Source organism: Struthio camelus, chromosome 3 (genome assembly GCF_040807025.1).
Source record: "Struthio camelus isolate bStrCam1 chromosome 3, bStrCam1.hap1, whole genome shotgun sequence".
NCBI lineage: Eukaryota > Metazoa > Chordata > Aves > Struthioniformes > Struthionidae > Struthio > Struthio camelus.
Window position 1 is genome coordinate 81,232,575 of NC_090944.1, and position 13,963 is coordinate 81,246,537.

Below are 13,963 nucleotides of genomic sequence, written 5' to 3' on the forward strand. Positions count from 1 at the left end.
AGCCCATCATCCTATCCATCCCTCTCCATCCATCCTTTGGATGGTTGGAGAGGAGAGCCGTCCATCACAGAACCCAACAGACTGGGACATGAGCCCAGTCCGAGTCCATTGGGTCGTCTTCTTCAGGAGCTGTTTGCCCACGCCTGGCTGCGGTGTCTGTGAGTGTCACAGTTTCGGTAGTGACAGGCTCTCCAAGTGCAGCAGGTGGCGCTGGCACGGACACTTCTGGGGCCTCCGAGCCTTCAGCTGCAGGGAAGGCTGAGCCAGGGCATGCTGAGCCCATGTTGAGGGTGGCCTCTTCCATGTTGCTCCCCTCAGTGCTTTCACTGGGGGAGAGGGCTTCAGTTTTGAGTGGGGCATCTTGTAGTTGACCCCCTTCTGTCTCATGGCTCTGGGGGAGCGCTTCTCTTGTTGTTCTGTCTGTGGATTTGGGCTCCAAGATGGGCCCAGAGCCTTCTGCAGGGATCTGCACGCAAGCCCCCTCGCTCCCGCTCTGCCCGGCCGCTGCAGCTGCCTCTGAGCCAGTAGTTTCTGGCGTGAGGGCAGAGGCTTGTCTCTCCTGCTGCGTGGGGAGCTCGGCAGCGGGGGCTTTGGTGCTTTTTACTGCGCGGAGCCCAGGCTCGCCTCGGTCTGCCTGGGGAAACGCCTCGCCAGGAACTCCTTTAGTCCCAGCTTGGCCCGGTGACTCCGAGGCAGGAGCGGCCTCTTCTCCCTCCGGCGTGCCAGGCACCGCGACGACAGCTGTTTCTGTGCGCTCTGGTCCCTCAGAGGGGGTGTCACCCTCACCTTCACGCTGCACAGGCACGTCAGGCGCAGGGCCTGCAGTGGGGCCCGCAGGCCCCAAGGCAGAGGCCTCCCCTTCATCCCTGCTTTGCCCCTGAGGAGAATGGCAAGAGAAACATGAGGAAGGCACACAGCTCAGGAAAGGAAGGGCAGCCAAAAAGAAGGGACAGCCAGCAGCACCTAAAGCAAAGACGAAGCCAGGAAGAGATGATGAGGGGAAGGTAGGGAAGAAGGTAGGAGTGCAACAGCCCCCCATTGCTCCTGCACAGTTGAAGCTGAGGTAGGGGGGCCATTTCTGACCTCCCTTTGCAGAGGAAGCGCAGCTGCAACTGCATCTCTGCCTGGGGAACGAGGATACCATCGGATACGTGCCCCGCGGTATCACGGAACATCCTCAGTCGCATTGCTCTGTGCAGGAGCCGGAACGGCAACTGTTTCCACTCCTCTGGCTTCAAGCACACCACCTCCCGCCCCCTTTTCTTCTGCGGGAACTGCAGCCACCTCACTCTGCGCACTCATGCCTCAGCAGCGGATGCTTCAAGACATTACTTGGCATTTGGACGTTATTTGGCCTTGTAGGCCCACCACGCTTCTTTGTGGTGTTGCCTTTTAGTGCTAGAAAGCCTCTCCAGCCTTGCCACGAGCATTCAGGTGGGCCTGCATTGCTCCTACCTTTTCCTCTTGGGGCTGCTTCTCCCATTCCTCCAGGCACTGTGGCTTGGCATAGTCTGCATAAGGAAGTTCCCCTTCTGCAAGCTCAGGTAGCTGCAGCTTGGCCAGCTCTTCCTCCTCTTCCACCCTGAGCTCCCGGAAGGCTTTCTCCACCACTTGGTCAAGCAACTCTTGCAGGAGGGGCTGGACCTCAGCATCAAAGTCAAACACCTGCAGCTGGGAGGCAGTGAAAGAGAGAAACCACTTGAGATCACCACCATTGAGGAGAAGGTCCTCAAGGTTTCTGCCTCCGTCTTGCCGGAACAACTGGCTGTGTCCACGGGACCCCTTGTGGCAGGGCTTGCGGACCAGACTTTGCCTCTTACCTCTCCTGGGCCAACTTGCGTGGCCACATCTCTTCCTGCTTTTGTTTTGGCAGAGAGCGGAGAGCATGGTCTGTCCAGAAGGGCACCTTCCTGTCCTGCCACGTGCACCAGTACCAGGCGCTCCAGAGGCTCTTCTGCCTGCAGCTCTGGAAAGCAAAAGCAGGAGGAATGCTGCAGGCTGGCTACTCTTTAGCTTGCAAGGGAAAGCCATGCCTTTGACAGCCACGATACAGGGTGGGCGAACTGGCAATGCGGAGCATATCTGCTTCCCCACCACCAACCTCCTTATGTGCCCTATGGTGAAAAGCCATTGTCCATGGTGAACAGCCACTGTGTGTGTTGGAAGCAGCGCAGGCGGCTCAGTGGGGCCACAGCAGAGGCAACGCTCAGAAAGCCAAGACTGCAGCCGCCTTCCAGCCGTGTAAGCCAGGTGATACCCTGAAATGACTGCCAAGGGGCATGGCAAAACCTCCTGCTGTTCCCATCGTGACCCCACTGCCCCCCAGCTGCACACCTTTCCTGCAACCCCACCCTCTCCGGTTTCCTATTCACAACTGGCTGGGATGCTATTCACAACTGGCTGGGATGTTTGAGAAGATTCTCTGCAGAGCAGCCTGAGAGAGCCAACAGCTCGGATGATACTGCGAAAGCAAAGAGTCAAAGGACGCGTCCTGATCTGTGTTCCGGAAGGAACACTGAAACCAGAAGCACAAGCCTCTGGAAACATGTCAGCCTCCGCAGCCACGCTTCTCAACGTTGAGTGTGACTAACTAGAGGGGGTCATTGGGGAGAGGCTGAGACAGCCTTCACTCGAGGGGCTGCTGCCAAGCACAACATGAACTACCTCGGGTAGGTGCCTCTGGATGGGGGAGTTTTGGTTTGGGCACCGCATTCAAGCCTCCTCAGCTTTCTACCTGTCTGCCCTTCAGCGTGCTCTCTGCCTTCTCCAGGCTCGGGCATTTGTGGCTGCATCGGCATCCGCATTTGCCTCTGTGCTCGCGCTCCAGCCGGTGCTCGTCCCACTGCTTCTCTCTGCCTTTGACTCTTCACGTAATAAGGCTGGGTAGGGTGGAGGGCAAGAACATCACAAGACTCGCTATGGAAGGTGGCCAAGGGGGGACAGGCTGCCCTCCCGTGCTCTCCCGTGCCACTGGGGAGTTCCTCCCACGCTGCCCCGTGCGGCTCCCCTGCTGCTGCCTGCCGGCCAGCTCCCTTGCACTGTACCCTGCAGGGCCCTGAGCACCCCCCGGGCAGCTGCCTCCACTGTGCTCCAGTACCTCCCACCAACCCCCCCGCAAGGGCCCGGGCAGACAGAGCCGCTGCTTGCTTCCTCCAAATTCAAAGACCCTACGGTCTTGGCAGTCAAAGAGACGGCCGACCAGGCAGAGAAAGCAAAGAGCCAACGTGAGCAGCTCGTCCCCAGGGGCTCTTTTCCAAAGCCAAGTCGCTGTCCAGGTGGAGCAGAAACTCCAGGGACACTTACAGGACCGCAGCAGCCGACCACCTTCACAAGGACCCGGAGGGACATCAGTCGGGTGACCTGGGCTCCTGGGCTTTGCCTGGGCACAGGGCAGGCACCAAGGAAGAGCTCTGTCACACCCAGCCCTCTCTGCTCTCCCCCTGCAAAGCCAGCCCAGCCCTTCCACGCCACCCTGACACAGGAGACCTTCCCTCAGGGCTTGCTGGCAGCCCCGCTCTGCAAGGGCCCGGGTCCTGCTGGCTATGGGCCTCTCCCATACGGAAAGAGAAAGCAGCAGCTCGGGGTCCCAATCCATGCAAGCAAGGAGCTATGCTGACAGCTCCACGGCCTTGGTGTTCACTTGCAATCACAAGGCTAAGCAACTCCCACCGCTCTGCCCAGCAGCTGCCCGCACAGGAGATGTCCCTTTCCCCCACCTCCACTGCCGCACTGCTGCGGGCAGCTGCCCCCCGGCAGCTCTGCACCGCCTGCAGCCTTGCCTCCGCAGCTTGAATTCCCCTGGTGGGGCTTACCTGAGGATCGTGCTGATCCACAGCTCCTTCAGCTCCTGCGAACTGCAGAGAGAAGCAGAAAGAGGCCTCACACCTGGCTGCTACTCGTCCTTTGCACCGACACGGGGCCCCAAGCACAGCCCGCCCTCGTGTGGCGAGAGTCCCAGGGACAGGGCCGAGCCCCGGGAGGCAGCACAGGGACTCGCCCCCAGTGCTGGCTTCCTCTCTGCTGGTAGAGGAGCTCCTTCTCTTTCTTTCCTCTTCCCTTCTCTCCTGCCCTCACTTCAGGGAAGCAAAAGCCCTTGTAAGCAGTTAGGCACGGAAAAGAGGAGACAGCTGCCGGGGTGAGTCCTCTGGCAGGGGGCTGCAGCGCAAGGTGTTTACAAGGGAAAATCTCTTCCAGGAACAGCTCCTGCAATGGAGCTAGGGGGCACGGCAGAGGCTGGGGGTTTACTCGGGACTTCCTGCAAGAGCCTGGCCCTCTGTGGGAGCTCTGCCCCTCTTGCAAAGGGGGTTGGTTGCTTCCCTCCCTTCCCAGGAGGGCACACGGCTTTGCCTTCCCCAGCCGCCCTCTTCTCACCTTCCGACGCTCATGGCACCCTGGTCTGAAGGCAAAGCGGGGCCTCTGCTTTCACCCGCCCCCTCTCCCCCCCACCCCCCCCACAGCCTGACCTGGGCCCCAGCAAGCCTGCAGAGGCCTGAAGGCGAGCCCAGTGCCCTGCACCTGCCACGGCCCTGCCACCTGTCCCCAACACTCACCTGAAAGTGACCACGCGCAGGTTGGTGGGCCAGGCGAGGATGAGCGTATTGCTGCATTTCAGGCCGAATACCTCCTCCTCTCCTTTGCGCCCTCCGCCTGCCACCTCGTCCTTGCTGCACAGCACCCACAGCTCGCTGAGAGGCACCCGGTGCTTCAGCAGGAAGGTGGAGCCACATCTGCCAGGAGGAAAGGCAGGGGCCGCCTTGGAGGTTGCCGTTGTGGGGACAGCCCCAGCAGTCCCCCAGGGCAGAGCCATTCCTTGGGGCGGCCGCCCTGAGCCTTGTGTGGGGCGAAGGAGCCTCAGTCACAGCGCACACACGCACACAGGGCGCTTCCAAAAAGTCGCTGCTGGGAAGTGATGCCAGCAGATGTTTCGTCGGGGGCTCCTGATCAGGAGGACAAAAGCAGGAGCCGGTCCTTTTCCTCTTCCTTTTCCTCCGCAAATTAAAGGCAGGCTGTGTGCACAGCCACAACTTAGGGACGCCCGTGCAAGGCGCTGCAGGTCATTGGACCCACTAGTTGTCGCCGGGAGCAAAGGCTTCCCCACACGTGGGATACACAGTGAGGACAGGAGGAAGGGCTCCTTGAGGACAACTTGCACGGGGCTTATGGATACTAGAAGCTTTCCGCAGCACTAGTTGGCAGTATTGATGTTGGCTGCAGAGAGCTGCTGTTCAGTGAGAAGCAAACGCAAAGACGTGGGCTAAAATCCCTTGCGCTGCCCAGCTGAGGGCACCTCCGCTGGCATTCAGCTTTACAGGAAAGCATGTGCCACTTTGCCTTTGCGTGCCTGCCGGAGTGAAAATGAGGCGGGCCGTGTCCGCTGTAAGCCAGCTGCTGCGCAGGCAGCCCCAAGGAGGCCCTTGAGCTGCTCCCGCGGGAGCAGCTCCGGGCAGGAGCAGGGCCCTGGGGCTGCTGGCAGAGGCGGTGGCGAGGAGGAAGGAGAGCTGTGGTTGCTATTCTTACTTGAAGCTGGCAATGGCGATGGCATCGGGGAAGAGCAGGAGGTGCCGGTCCTTCGTCCGGTGGTGGCGCGTCACCTTCACACGGCTGCTGAGGAGGAGCTCGGAGCTCCTGCTCGACACGAAGGCGCTCAGTGGCTGTGAGGGCCAGGAGACTCCCCTGCCAAAGAGGCCGAGGCGCGGGCAAAGAGCCTTGCGGCCAAGGGCCCTGGGCCATCCCTGCGTGCCGGGAGCAGGGATGGCATCGTCCCTTCCACCGCAGCAGTTTGCCTGTCCCATGGTGCCGCAGCCGGGCACGTGAAACAGTGTCCCTGTGCCAGGCAGTGCCACGAGGCTGGGAGCCCGCGTCTCCCCACGCTGCCCTGCACTGGCACAGAGCCGCACTGGTGGCTGTGGCCGAGGTCACTGTGGGTGCCACCGTGGCACATTGTGATGCGCCGGCTGGGCCATGGGACTGCTCTGTGGGGGGGGGGGGGGGGGGGGTCATGGGCCACGATCTCCACCAGAAAGGGCAGCCTGTGAGGAGAAGCTCCCCAACATTTCTGCCTCAGTTATGCGTAAGGAACTTGTTTGCATCCGTGGGACGCTGGGGTTTGTGGCCTAGACTTTGCCTCATACCTATCCTCGTCCTCTTTCTGTGGCCACATCTCTTCCTGGTTCTGCTGGGGTGCAGTGCGCACAGCGAGGTCCATCCACAAATGCACCTCACACTCCATGGGCCACCCTACTGCATGGTCGAGTGGCTCTCTTGAATGCAGCTCTGGAAAGCAGAAGCAGCAGGAGGCCTACAAATTTGATTCTATTTAGTTTAACACGTGACTATTCCCGATGAACGCGCAGGGGCAATTCTAGCCAAAGCGCGTATACCAAGATGACTTCTAGTGGGTTAAAAACCCCAAACCCCCAGCAGAAAATGTACACCAGGTTTCTCGGTAGGCCCTCTGATGCCATGTTCTCTCTAATGTCTGCTGCCTTTCTTGGAAGGGAGTCCTCCAAAGGTGTTTCAGCCAGCCAGTTTCACAAGTCAGAGTCAGGACCATTTCAGCCCACCTTGCAGAATCAACAGTTCCTGATAGAGTCAACCTGGACAAGGAAGTACGAAAAAAAGGGACCCTGAGCATATGTGCACAACCCAGCTATGCTGGAAACACCATGTTTTTCTTCCTCCTCTTGGTCTCCTCCTGTGCAGACAGTTGGCTGTGCACACAAAATCCAGGCTGTGGCAGGCACCAGCTTATCAGCACGAGTCAGTGGCAGGGGAAGAGACCAAAACTTCCAGCTGCTTTCCCATGTTAGAAGGCAGCCCACTCTGAAATGATTTTCAGGGCAGCACGGCAAAACCTTACACTGACCTCGTGATTACCTCCCATGGCCAAACTTCACGGTTTTCTCTGCAGTTACGTGAGGGTTATCTTGCTATGCCAAATCCGGGGGGGGGGTGGTTCAGAACTGTTTAACAGTAGTCTTATTCTTCTATAGGACTGCATTCTTATGCCACATTAAGAAACAGCAGCAACAACTCAACTGGAGGTGTACATGAAACATCTCTGAGGAGTGTGGGAAAGGAAAGAGTAAAGGAGGATGTCCTGATTCGTGTTCAAGAAGGTACACTGGCAACTGGAACAAGGAGCTCTGGAAAATGCCACTCAAATTAGCCAAGCTTAGCAATCACTGAGGAAAACCACTCAAGACCCTTTTAAACAGAAATAAGGGGAGATTCCCCTCCCGTTGTGGGGAAACAGCTCCACAACGCCACAGTGCCTTTTCCGCAAAGGAGCTTTCTGGAACACAGCCCAGTTTGAAGTCCTTAGACCATCACGTTATTTGTCAAGAGACGGTCTCGGGAAAGAAGACACCACCAAAACATTTCCTACAGGGTTAGGAGGAAACCCTGACACCACGCAAGCAGCTTTTGGCTGTGTTTGGCCCCATGACCTGCACAGCTCTGCCTCTGTAGCTGGGCGAGCCCCAGGTGACCCAGGAAGTGAAGTCCCCAGGACCCACGAGCCTCCCTGATGGCACCTGTGAACAAATGCAGTAGCAGGTGATGCAGTGGTAACTGCTGCTCCCTATCGCAGCACCAGGGAACAGGGGGGAGGGAACCAGGTACTTGAGGAGACAACAACGAGCCGGTGACGAGGTGGAACATCTTAGGCCCGCTCCAGCGCCAGCAGCCCAAGTCACCCACCGGCCACCGCCTGCCTGCCCTGCCGCTTACTCCTCCGGGAAGCCGCAGCATCATCCATCCCCGCGGCAAGCGCAGCCCAGGCCCGACCTGCAGGGCCCGAGCACCGCCGGGCCCCGGCTGCTGCCTGCCACACGCGGGGGCGCGCAGCCCCCAGGCTGCTGCCCGCGGCGCCCCGAGCCGGCCCCGGCGGGCCCCGCGCTGCCGCCCCGCAGTGACTCCGGGCAGCCGGCTAGGGCAGCCCGGGGCCCGCCTGCTGCCGGGCCGGGCCGGGCCGGGCCGGGCCGGGCCGGGCCGCTCCCCTCCCCGGGAGGCCCCGGGCCGAGGCGCCCCCGAGCGGGCAGAGCCGGGCCCCGCGGGGCAGTGCGCGCTGCGGCTGCGGCCGGGCGCGACGGGAGAGCGCGGGGGGGGAGGGGGGGCGGGGCCGGGTCGGCCCGACCGGCACCGGCACCGGCACCGGCACCGGCACCGGCACCGGCGGCCGCCGCCGCCTCCAGGCCGCGGGGCTCGGCTGCTGCCGCTGGCTCCCGCGAGGCGCCGCCGCAACCGCCGCCGGGGGAGGCGCGAGCGGCCGCGGCGGACGGGGCGGGGGCCGTTGTAACGGTCGCCGGGGCGGGGCGGGGCGGGGTCAGCCCTGCTGCCGGCAGCGGCCGTTGGTCCTTGCCGGGCGGCGGCGGTTTCTCCTGTCAGCCGGGGTCGGGGCGGGCGGCGGCGGCTCTGCTGGTGTCGGCGCCCTCCGCGCAGGGCGGTGCGGGGCGCGGCGGTGTTGGACGGGCGCCGGGTGCCTCCTGGTCCCTCCCCGAGCGCCGCCGGGAGGCGAGATCCGCGCAGCTCGGGGCCCTCGGGCCGCCTGGGGTGACGATGAAACGGTGCCAAAGCCGCTCGAGCGCTTTTGGCGAGGAGCGTCGGTCTGCTGCGGACGCCCTGCGTCCCTCTCAGCGGTGGGGCCGAGCTGGAAAGGAGAGGCTGCAGCCTGGCTTTCAGGCAGCTCCGGGGAGAGCCGGCGGCCGGGCGGGCGAGAGAGATGAGACCATGTCTCCGGATGCTGTGAAGACTTTTCACTAAGAGAAACCAGGAGAAGCGTACGGGGCACTGATGTAGTCATAGCTCTCTGTTTTTTGTTGTCTTGCTCTTCCTCTGTGGGTAGTGATGAAAAGTCTCGATTGCTTTTGCGAGAGTGAGTGTATGAAATAGCCATGCCGCTGGATTCTGAAAACTTTGGTTTGGAGGGGCATGATTTTTGAGGGACGCGCTGCAAGGCCAAGGTATTTAGATAAGGCTTTGGGCGTTCCCCCCGAGCACGGAGGGAGCATCAGCGTGACTGCGGCTGCCTAGGCAGCAGGTTGGTTTGAGCTACCCGTTCTCAAAGGCGCTCATCGCCACAGAGCGAGCAGTGGGCTGCAGGAGTACCTGCCAAGAACGCTTGCCATAGTGTAATAACAGGCCTGAGGTCCTGCCAGCCTCGTGTGCACCCAGAAGCTGCAGCATTGCTCCCTGAGGGGGGTGCTGAGGAGAAGCATGAAGTGAGTTTCCTGTGGCCGTGCCAGGAATCCGTGGCAGAAGAAGGGGAACTGAAGCTCAGATGGAAAAGGCAAATGCAACGCTTTCCAAAGCCTGAAGCACTTAGTTTGTCTTCACTGTGGTTTTCACTTCGAGTCCCACCTCGGTCAATGGAGTGTCTGAAGTGGGCCCATGCAGATTAGCAGTGTATTCTCACAGCTGAAAGTCAGAAGAATCTCGCTTCAAGACCACTGCCAAGGGCCACAGGGGTTTGCTCTCCAAATCTCCCTTTCCTCCTTTGTTTAGGCCCTCCTGCAACTGCTTGTGTGCTTTCTCGGGGGCAGCTTTTCCGAATATCCCGTCAGTGGCAGCTCCTTCCCTAAGCGTATAGCCGGGAGAGCCTGCAGGAGAAAGGAGACGGGTGGGAGAAGAGTGCCTTGGGTGAAGAAAGGCCATTTAGCAGGAGAGCATTTATTTGGAAACAGAAGCAAGTTTGTGACTGTGAGATGCCCTGTGTTTTATTTGGGTTCGGCTCTAGTTCTCGATGCAGGTGGATTAGGTCGGTAGTAACCAGATTTGTCCCCAGCGCACCGTTTTTGTACTGGTGAACTCACAGATACAGTGGAGGGCAAACAGCCAAATCCCCCATCTCCTGAGAGCCACAGGCCAAGTGCTGGAGATGTTGCCTTGCCCGAGGAGCCGGCAGCAGGACAACTGCGCAGCCAGGCTGGCTGGGGCCGGGTCTCGTCTTGGGCGCAAAGAGCGGCCGGAGGCTGCCCAAAGAGAGGGAGGGCTCTTGAGGCCAGAGTTTGGCTGCCCTGGGCAGTCCCTGGCGGCAGAGGTTCGTCTCAGAGCAAGTGATTGCCAGGATAGGACCTTGCTTGTTTTCTTAGTGCCATCTGCTGCAAGCAAAGTGAAAGGAAAAGTCAGGTGAAAAAAAGAGGAGAGAACTGTGCTGCCTGTGGTCCGTGTGGTGCCTGTGGTCGTAGTGGTGCGATAGCTGCCATCTACAGAGCTTTTTTCCACCGCAGTCGGTTCTGTGCTAGCTCTGTAAGGCAGATGTGTCACCTGGGCAGCTTGCAACGACAGCAGTTTCCAGTGGGCAATCTCAGCATGCCCGCGACTTTGGGCTAGGGCAGAAGTTAGGGGCTCCCGCTTCCAGCCACAGGGGTGCTTGTGGCAAAAGATTTTGCTGCGGGCAGCGGCCCCAAACCTTCCCAGCAGGCCACAGCCCCCAGTGCAGTTTTAGGCTGCCCGTTTGATCCAGAGAAGCTACAGGCCAGCACAAGTCATGTGAATGTGGCAGAGTGGGGGACAGTCTCCCTTCCCCAAGACTTGTTTCCTTTGAGCCAGGACTGGGGCTTTGGACTGTGTTCAGCTCACAGCCAAGGTGTCGGGTCAGGGTTAAGGACGGGGCTAGGGTTAGGCTTGGGAGCAAAACAGAGCCAAGGGCTCCCACTGGAGTGGGGCTGCAGAGGAGCTGCCAGAGGGAGGGGGAGGCTGCCAAAAGCCTGTGCAAAAAGTGTGGTGGAGAGCACGGGCACCGGACACTGCCTGCGCAGCTGGAGAGAGCTCGAGTGCCTATAGTGACTGTTTTGAGGGTTGTTGCAGGGCTAACCTGAAAGCATTTTTCTCCCCTTCTTTCTCCATCGCTCTCCCTTTCTCCTCCTTTTCTTGGCTAATTTAGGCTTTGTTTTCCCTTTTGCCCCAAGGCAGGTGTGGGAGATGCCTCTATTTCTGCCCCTGTGTCCTGCTAGGAAATGGGAGAAGGGAGCAGGGGAGGGCTAAGGGCTGCTGGGGCCCCCGGGGCCGGTGTGCGGTCCTTTGCATGACCTTTGTGTGGTGCACACACCTAGATACAACACGCAACACGAAGGCACTGCTTCGTAATGAGAATGACCACAAGGTGAAGTCTTTGAAAGAGCAGCTGATGCCATCCAAGGATGGAGGCTGGTTAACAGAGCTTGTGGCTCTGCCACAGTGTTGCCAGTTGTTCTGCAGGGCTGGCATCTCTCCAAATGCCACTGGGAGGCTGAGCCCATCATCCTATCCGTCCCTCTCCATCCATCCTTTGGATGGGTGGAGAGGAGAGCCGTCCATCACAGAACCCAACAGACTGGGACATGAGCCCAGTCCGAGTCCATTGGGTCGTCTTCTTCAGGAGCTGTTTGCCCACGCCTGGCTGCGGTGTCTGTGAGTGTCACAGTTTCGGTAGTGACAGGCTCTCCAAGTGCAGCAGGTGGCGCTGGCACGGACACTTCTGGGGCCTCCGAGCCTTCAGCTGCAGGGAAGGCTGAGCCAGGGCATGCTGAGCCCATGTTGAGGGTGGCCTCTTCCATGTTGCTCCCCTCAGTGCTTTCACTGGGGGAGAGGGCTTCAGTTTTGAGTGGGGCATCTTGTAGTTGACCCCCTTCTGTCTCATGGCTCTGGGGGAGCGCTTCTCTTGTTGTTCTGTCTGTGGATTTGGGCTCCAAGATGGGCCCAGAGCCTTCTGCAGGGATCTGCACGCAAGCCCCCTCGCTTCCGCTCTGCCCGGCCGCTGCAGCTGCCTCTGAGCCAGTAGTTTCTGGCGTGAGGGCAGAGGCTTGTCTCTCCTGCTGCGTGGGGAGCTCGGCAGCGGGGGCTTTGGTGCTTTTTACTGCGCGGAGCCCAGGCTCGCCTCGGTCTGCCTGGGGAAACGCCTCGCCAGGAACTCCTTTAGTCCCAGCTTGGCCCGGTGACTCCGAGGCAGGAGCGGCCTCTTCTCCCTCCGGCGTGCCAGGCACCGCGACGACAGCTGTTTCTGTGCGCTCTGGTCCCTCAGAGGGGGTGTCACCCTCACCTTCACGCTGCACAGGCACGTCAGGCGCAGGGCCTGCAGTGGGGCCCGCAGGCCCCAAGGCAGAGGCCTCCCCTTCATCCCTGCTTTGCCCCTGAGGAGAATGGCAAGAGAAACATGAGGAAGGCACACAGCTCAGGAAAGGAAGGGCAGCCAAAAAGAAGGGACAGCCAGCAGCACCTAAAGCAAAGACGAAGCCAGGAAGAGATGATGAGGGGAAGGTAGGGAAGAAGGTAGGAGTGCAACAGCCCCCCATTGCTCCTGCACAGTTGAAGCTGAGGTAGGGGGGCCATTTCTGACCTCCCTTTGCAGAGGAAGCGCAGCTGCAACTGCATCTCTGCCTGGGGAACGAGGATACCATCGGATACGTGCCCCGCGGTATCACGGAACATCCTCAGTCGCATTGCTCTGTGCAGGAGCCGGAACGGCAACTGTTTCCACTCCTCTGGCTTCAAGCACACCACCTCCCGCCCCCTTTTCTTCTGCGGGAACTGCAGCCACCTCACTCTGCGCACTCATGCCTCAGCAGCGGATGCTTCAAGACATTACTTGGCATTTGGACGTTATTTGGCCTTGTAGGCCCACCACGCTTCTTTGTGGTGTTGCCTTTTAGTGCTAGAAAGCCTCTCCAGCCTTGCCACGAGCATTCAGGTGGGCCTGCATTGCTCCTACCTTTTCCTCTTGGGGCTGCTTCTCCCATTCCTCCAGGCACTGTGGCTTGGCATAGTCTGCATAAGGAAGTTCCCCTTCTGCAAGCTCAGGTAGCTGCAGCTTGGCCAGCTCTTCCTCCTCTTCCACCCTGAGCTCCCGGAAGGCTTTCTCCACCACTTGGTCAAGCAACTCTTGCAGGAGGGGCTGGACCTCAGCATCAAAGTCAAACACCTGCAGCTGGGAGGCAGTGAAAGAGAGAAACCACTTGAGATCACCACCATTGAGGAGAAGGTCCTCAAGGTTTCTGCCTCCGTCTTGCCGGAACAACTGGCTGTGTCCACGGGACCCCTTGTGGCAGGGCTTGCGGACCAGACTTTGCCTCTTACCTCTCCTGGGCCAACTTGCGTGGCCACATCTCTTCCTGCTTTTGTTTTGGCAGAGAGCGGAGAGCATGGTCTGTCCAGAAGGGCACCTTCCTGTCCTGCCACGTGCACCAGTACCAGGCGCTCCAGAGGCTCTTCTGCCTGCAGCTCTGGAAAGCAAAAGCAGGAGGAATGCTGCAGGCTGGCTACTCTTTAGCTTGCAAGGGAAAGCCATGCCTTTGACAGCCACGATACAGGGTGGGCGAACTGGCAATGCGGAGCATATCTGCTTCCCCACCACCAACCTCCTTATGTGCCCTATGGTGAAAAGCCATTGTCCATGGTGAACAGCCACTGTGTGTGTTGGAAGCAGCGCAGGCGGCTCAGTGGGGCCACAGCAGAGGCAACGCTCAGAAAGCCAAGACCACGCCTCACCAGCGTGGGCTGCAGCCGCCTTCCAGCCGTGTAAGCCAGGTGATACCCTGAAATGACTGCCAAGGGGCATGGCAAAACCTCCTGCTGTTCCCATCGTGACCCCACTGCCCCCCAGCTGCACACCTTTCCTGCAACCCCACCCTCTCCGGTTTCCTATTCACAACTGGCTGGGATGCTATTCACAACTGGCTGGGATGTTTGAGAAGATTCTCTGCAGAGCAGCCTGAGAGAGCCAACAGCTCGGATGATACTGCGAAAGCAAAGAGTCAAAGGACGCGTCCTGATCTGTGTTCCAGAAGGAACACTGAAACCAGAAGCACAAGCCTCTGGAAACATGTCAGCCTCCGCAGCCACGCTTCTCAACGTTGAGTGTGACTAACTAGAGGGGGTCATTGGGGAGAGGCTGAGACAGCCTTCACTCGAGGGGCTGCTGCCAAGCACAACATGAACTACCTCGGGTAGGTGCCTCTGGATGGGGGAGTTTTGGTTTGGGCACCGC

The 13,963-nt window shown here is 59.9% G+C and overlaps 2 protein-coding genes across 2 annotated transcripts; both read right to left on the reverse strand.

Moving 5' to 3' along the window:
* Positions 1-58: 58 nt before the first annotated feature.
* Positions 59-6,994, reverse strand: LOC138066771 (uncharacterized). Its single transcript, XM_068938730.1, has 10 exons — positions 6,433-6,994; positions 6,132-6,298; positions 5,518-5,625; positions 4,551-4,727; positions 3,813-3,854; positions 3,304-3,379; positions 2,735-2,879; positions 1,821-1,966; positions 1,456-1,671; positions 59-877 (listed from the first exon to the last, which is right to left on the reverse strand). The coding sequence occupies exons 2-10, from the start codon at positions 6,227-6,229 to the stop codon at positions 65-67; spliced, it is 1,821 nt and encodes a 606-aa protein (XP_068794831.1). The 5' UTR covers positions 6,230-6,298; positions 6,433-6,994; the 3' UTR covers positions 59-64.
* Positions 6,995-10,267: 3,273 nt separating this feature from the next.
* Positions 10,268-13,364, reverse strand: LOC138066616 (myristoylated alanine-rich C-kinase substrate-like). Its single transcript, XM_068936504.1, has 4 exons — positions 13,285-13,364; positions 13,054-13,240; positions 12,689-12,904; positions 10,268-12,110 (listed from the first exon to the last, which is right to left on the reverse strand). Exons 1-4 carry the CDS (start codon positions 13,362-13,364, stop codon positions 11,298-11,300), a joined length of 1,296 nt encoding a protein of 431 aa, XP_068792605.1. The 3' UTR covers positions 10,268-11,297.
* Between the last annotated feature and the right edge of the window lie 599 nt (positions 13,365-13,963).

Bases quoted from the DNA above. Each gene is read 5' to 3' on its own strand.
- LOC138066771 (XM_068938730.1), bottom strand. From the start codon at position 6,229: ATGGAGTGTGAGGTGCATTTGTGGATGGACCTCGCTGTGCGCACTGCA. The intron at 1,967-2,734 runs GTAGAAAGCTGA...TTTGCTTTCCAG, and splicing joins GCACGCTGAAGGGCAGACAG to AGCTGCAGGCAGAAGAGCCT. The intron at 878-1,455 runs GTAGGAGCAATG...CATTCTCCTCAG, and splicing joins AGCAGCCCCAAGAGGAAAAG to GGGCAAAGCAGGGATGAAGG.
- LOC138066616 (XM_068936504.1), bottom strand. From the start codon at position 13,364: ATGGCTTTTCACCATAGGGCACATAAGGAGGTTGGTGGTGGGGAAGCA. The intron at 12,905-13,053 runs GTAAGAGGCAAA...ACTGCCTCCCAG, and splicing joins CGCAAGTTGGCCCAGGAGAG to CTGCAGGTGTTTGACTTTGA. The intron at 12,111-12,688 runs GTAGGAGCAATG...CATTCTCCTCAG, and splicing joins AGCAGCCCCAAGAGGAAAAG to GGGCAAAGCAGGGATGAAGG.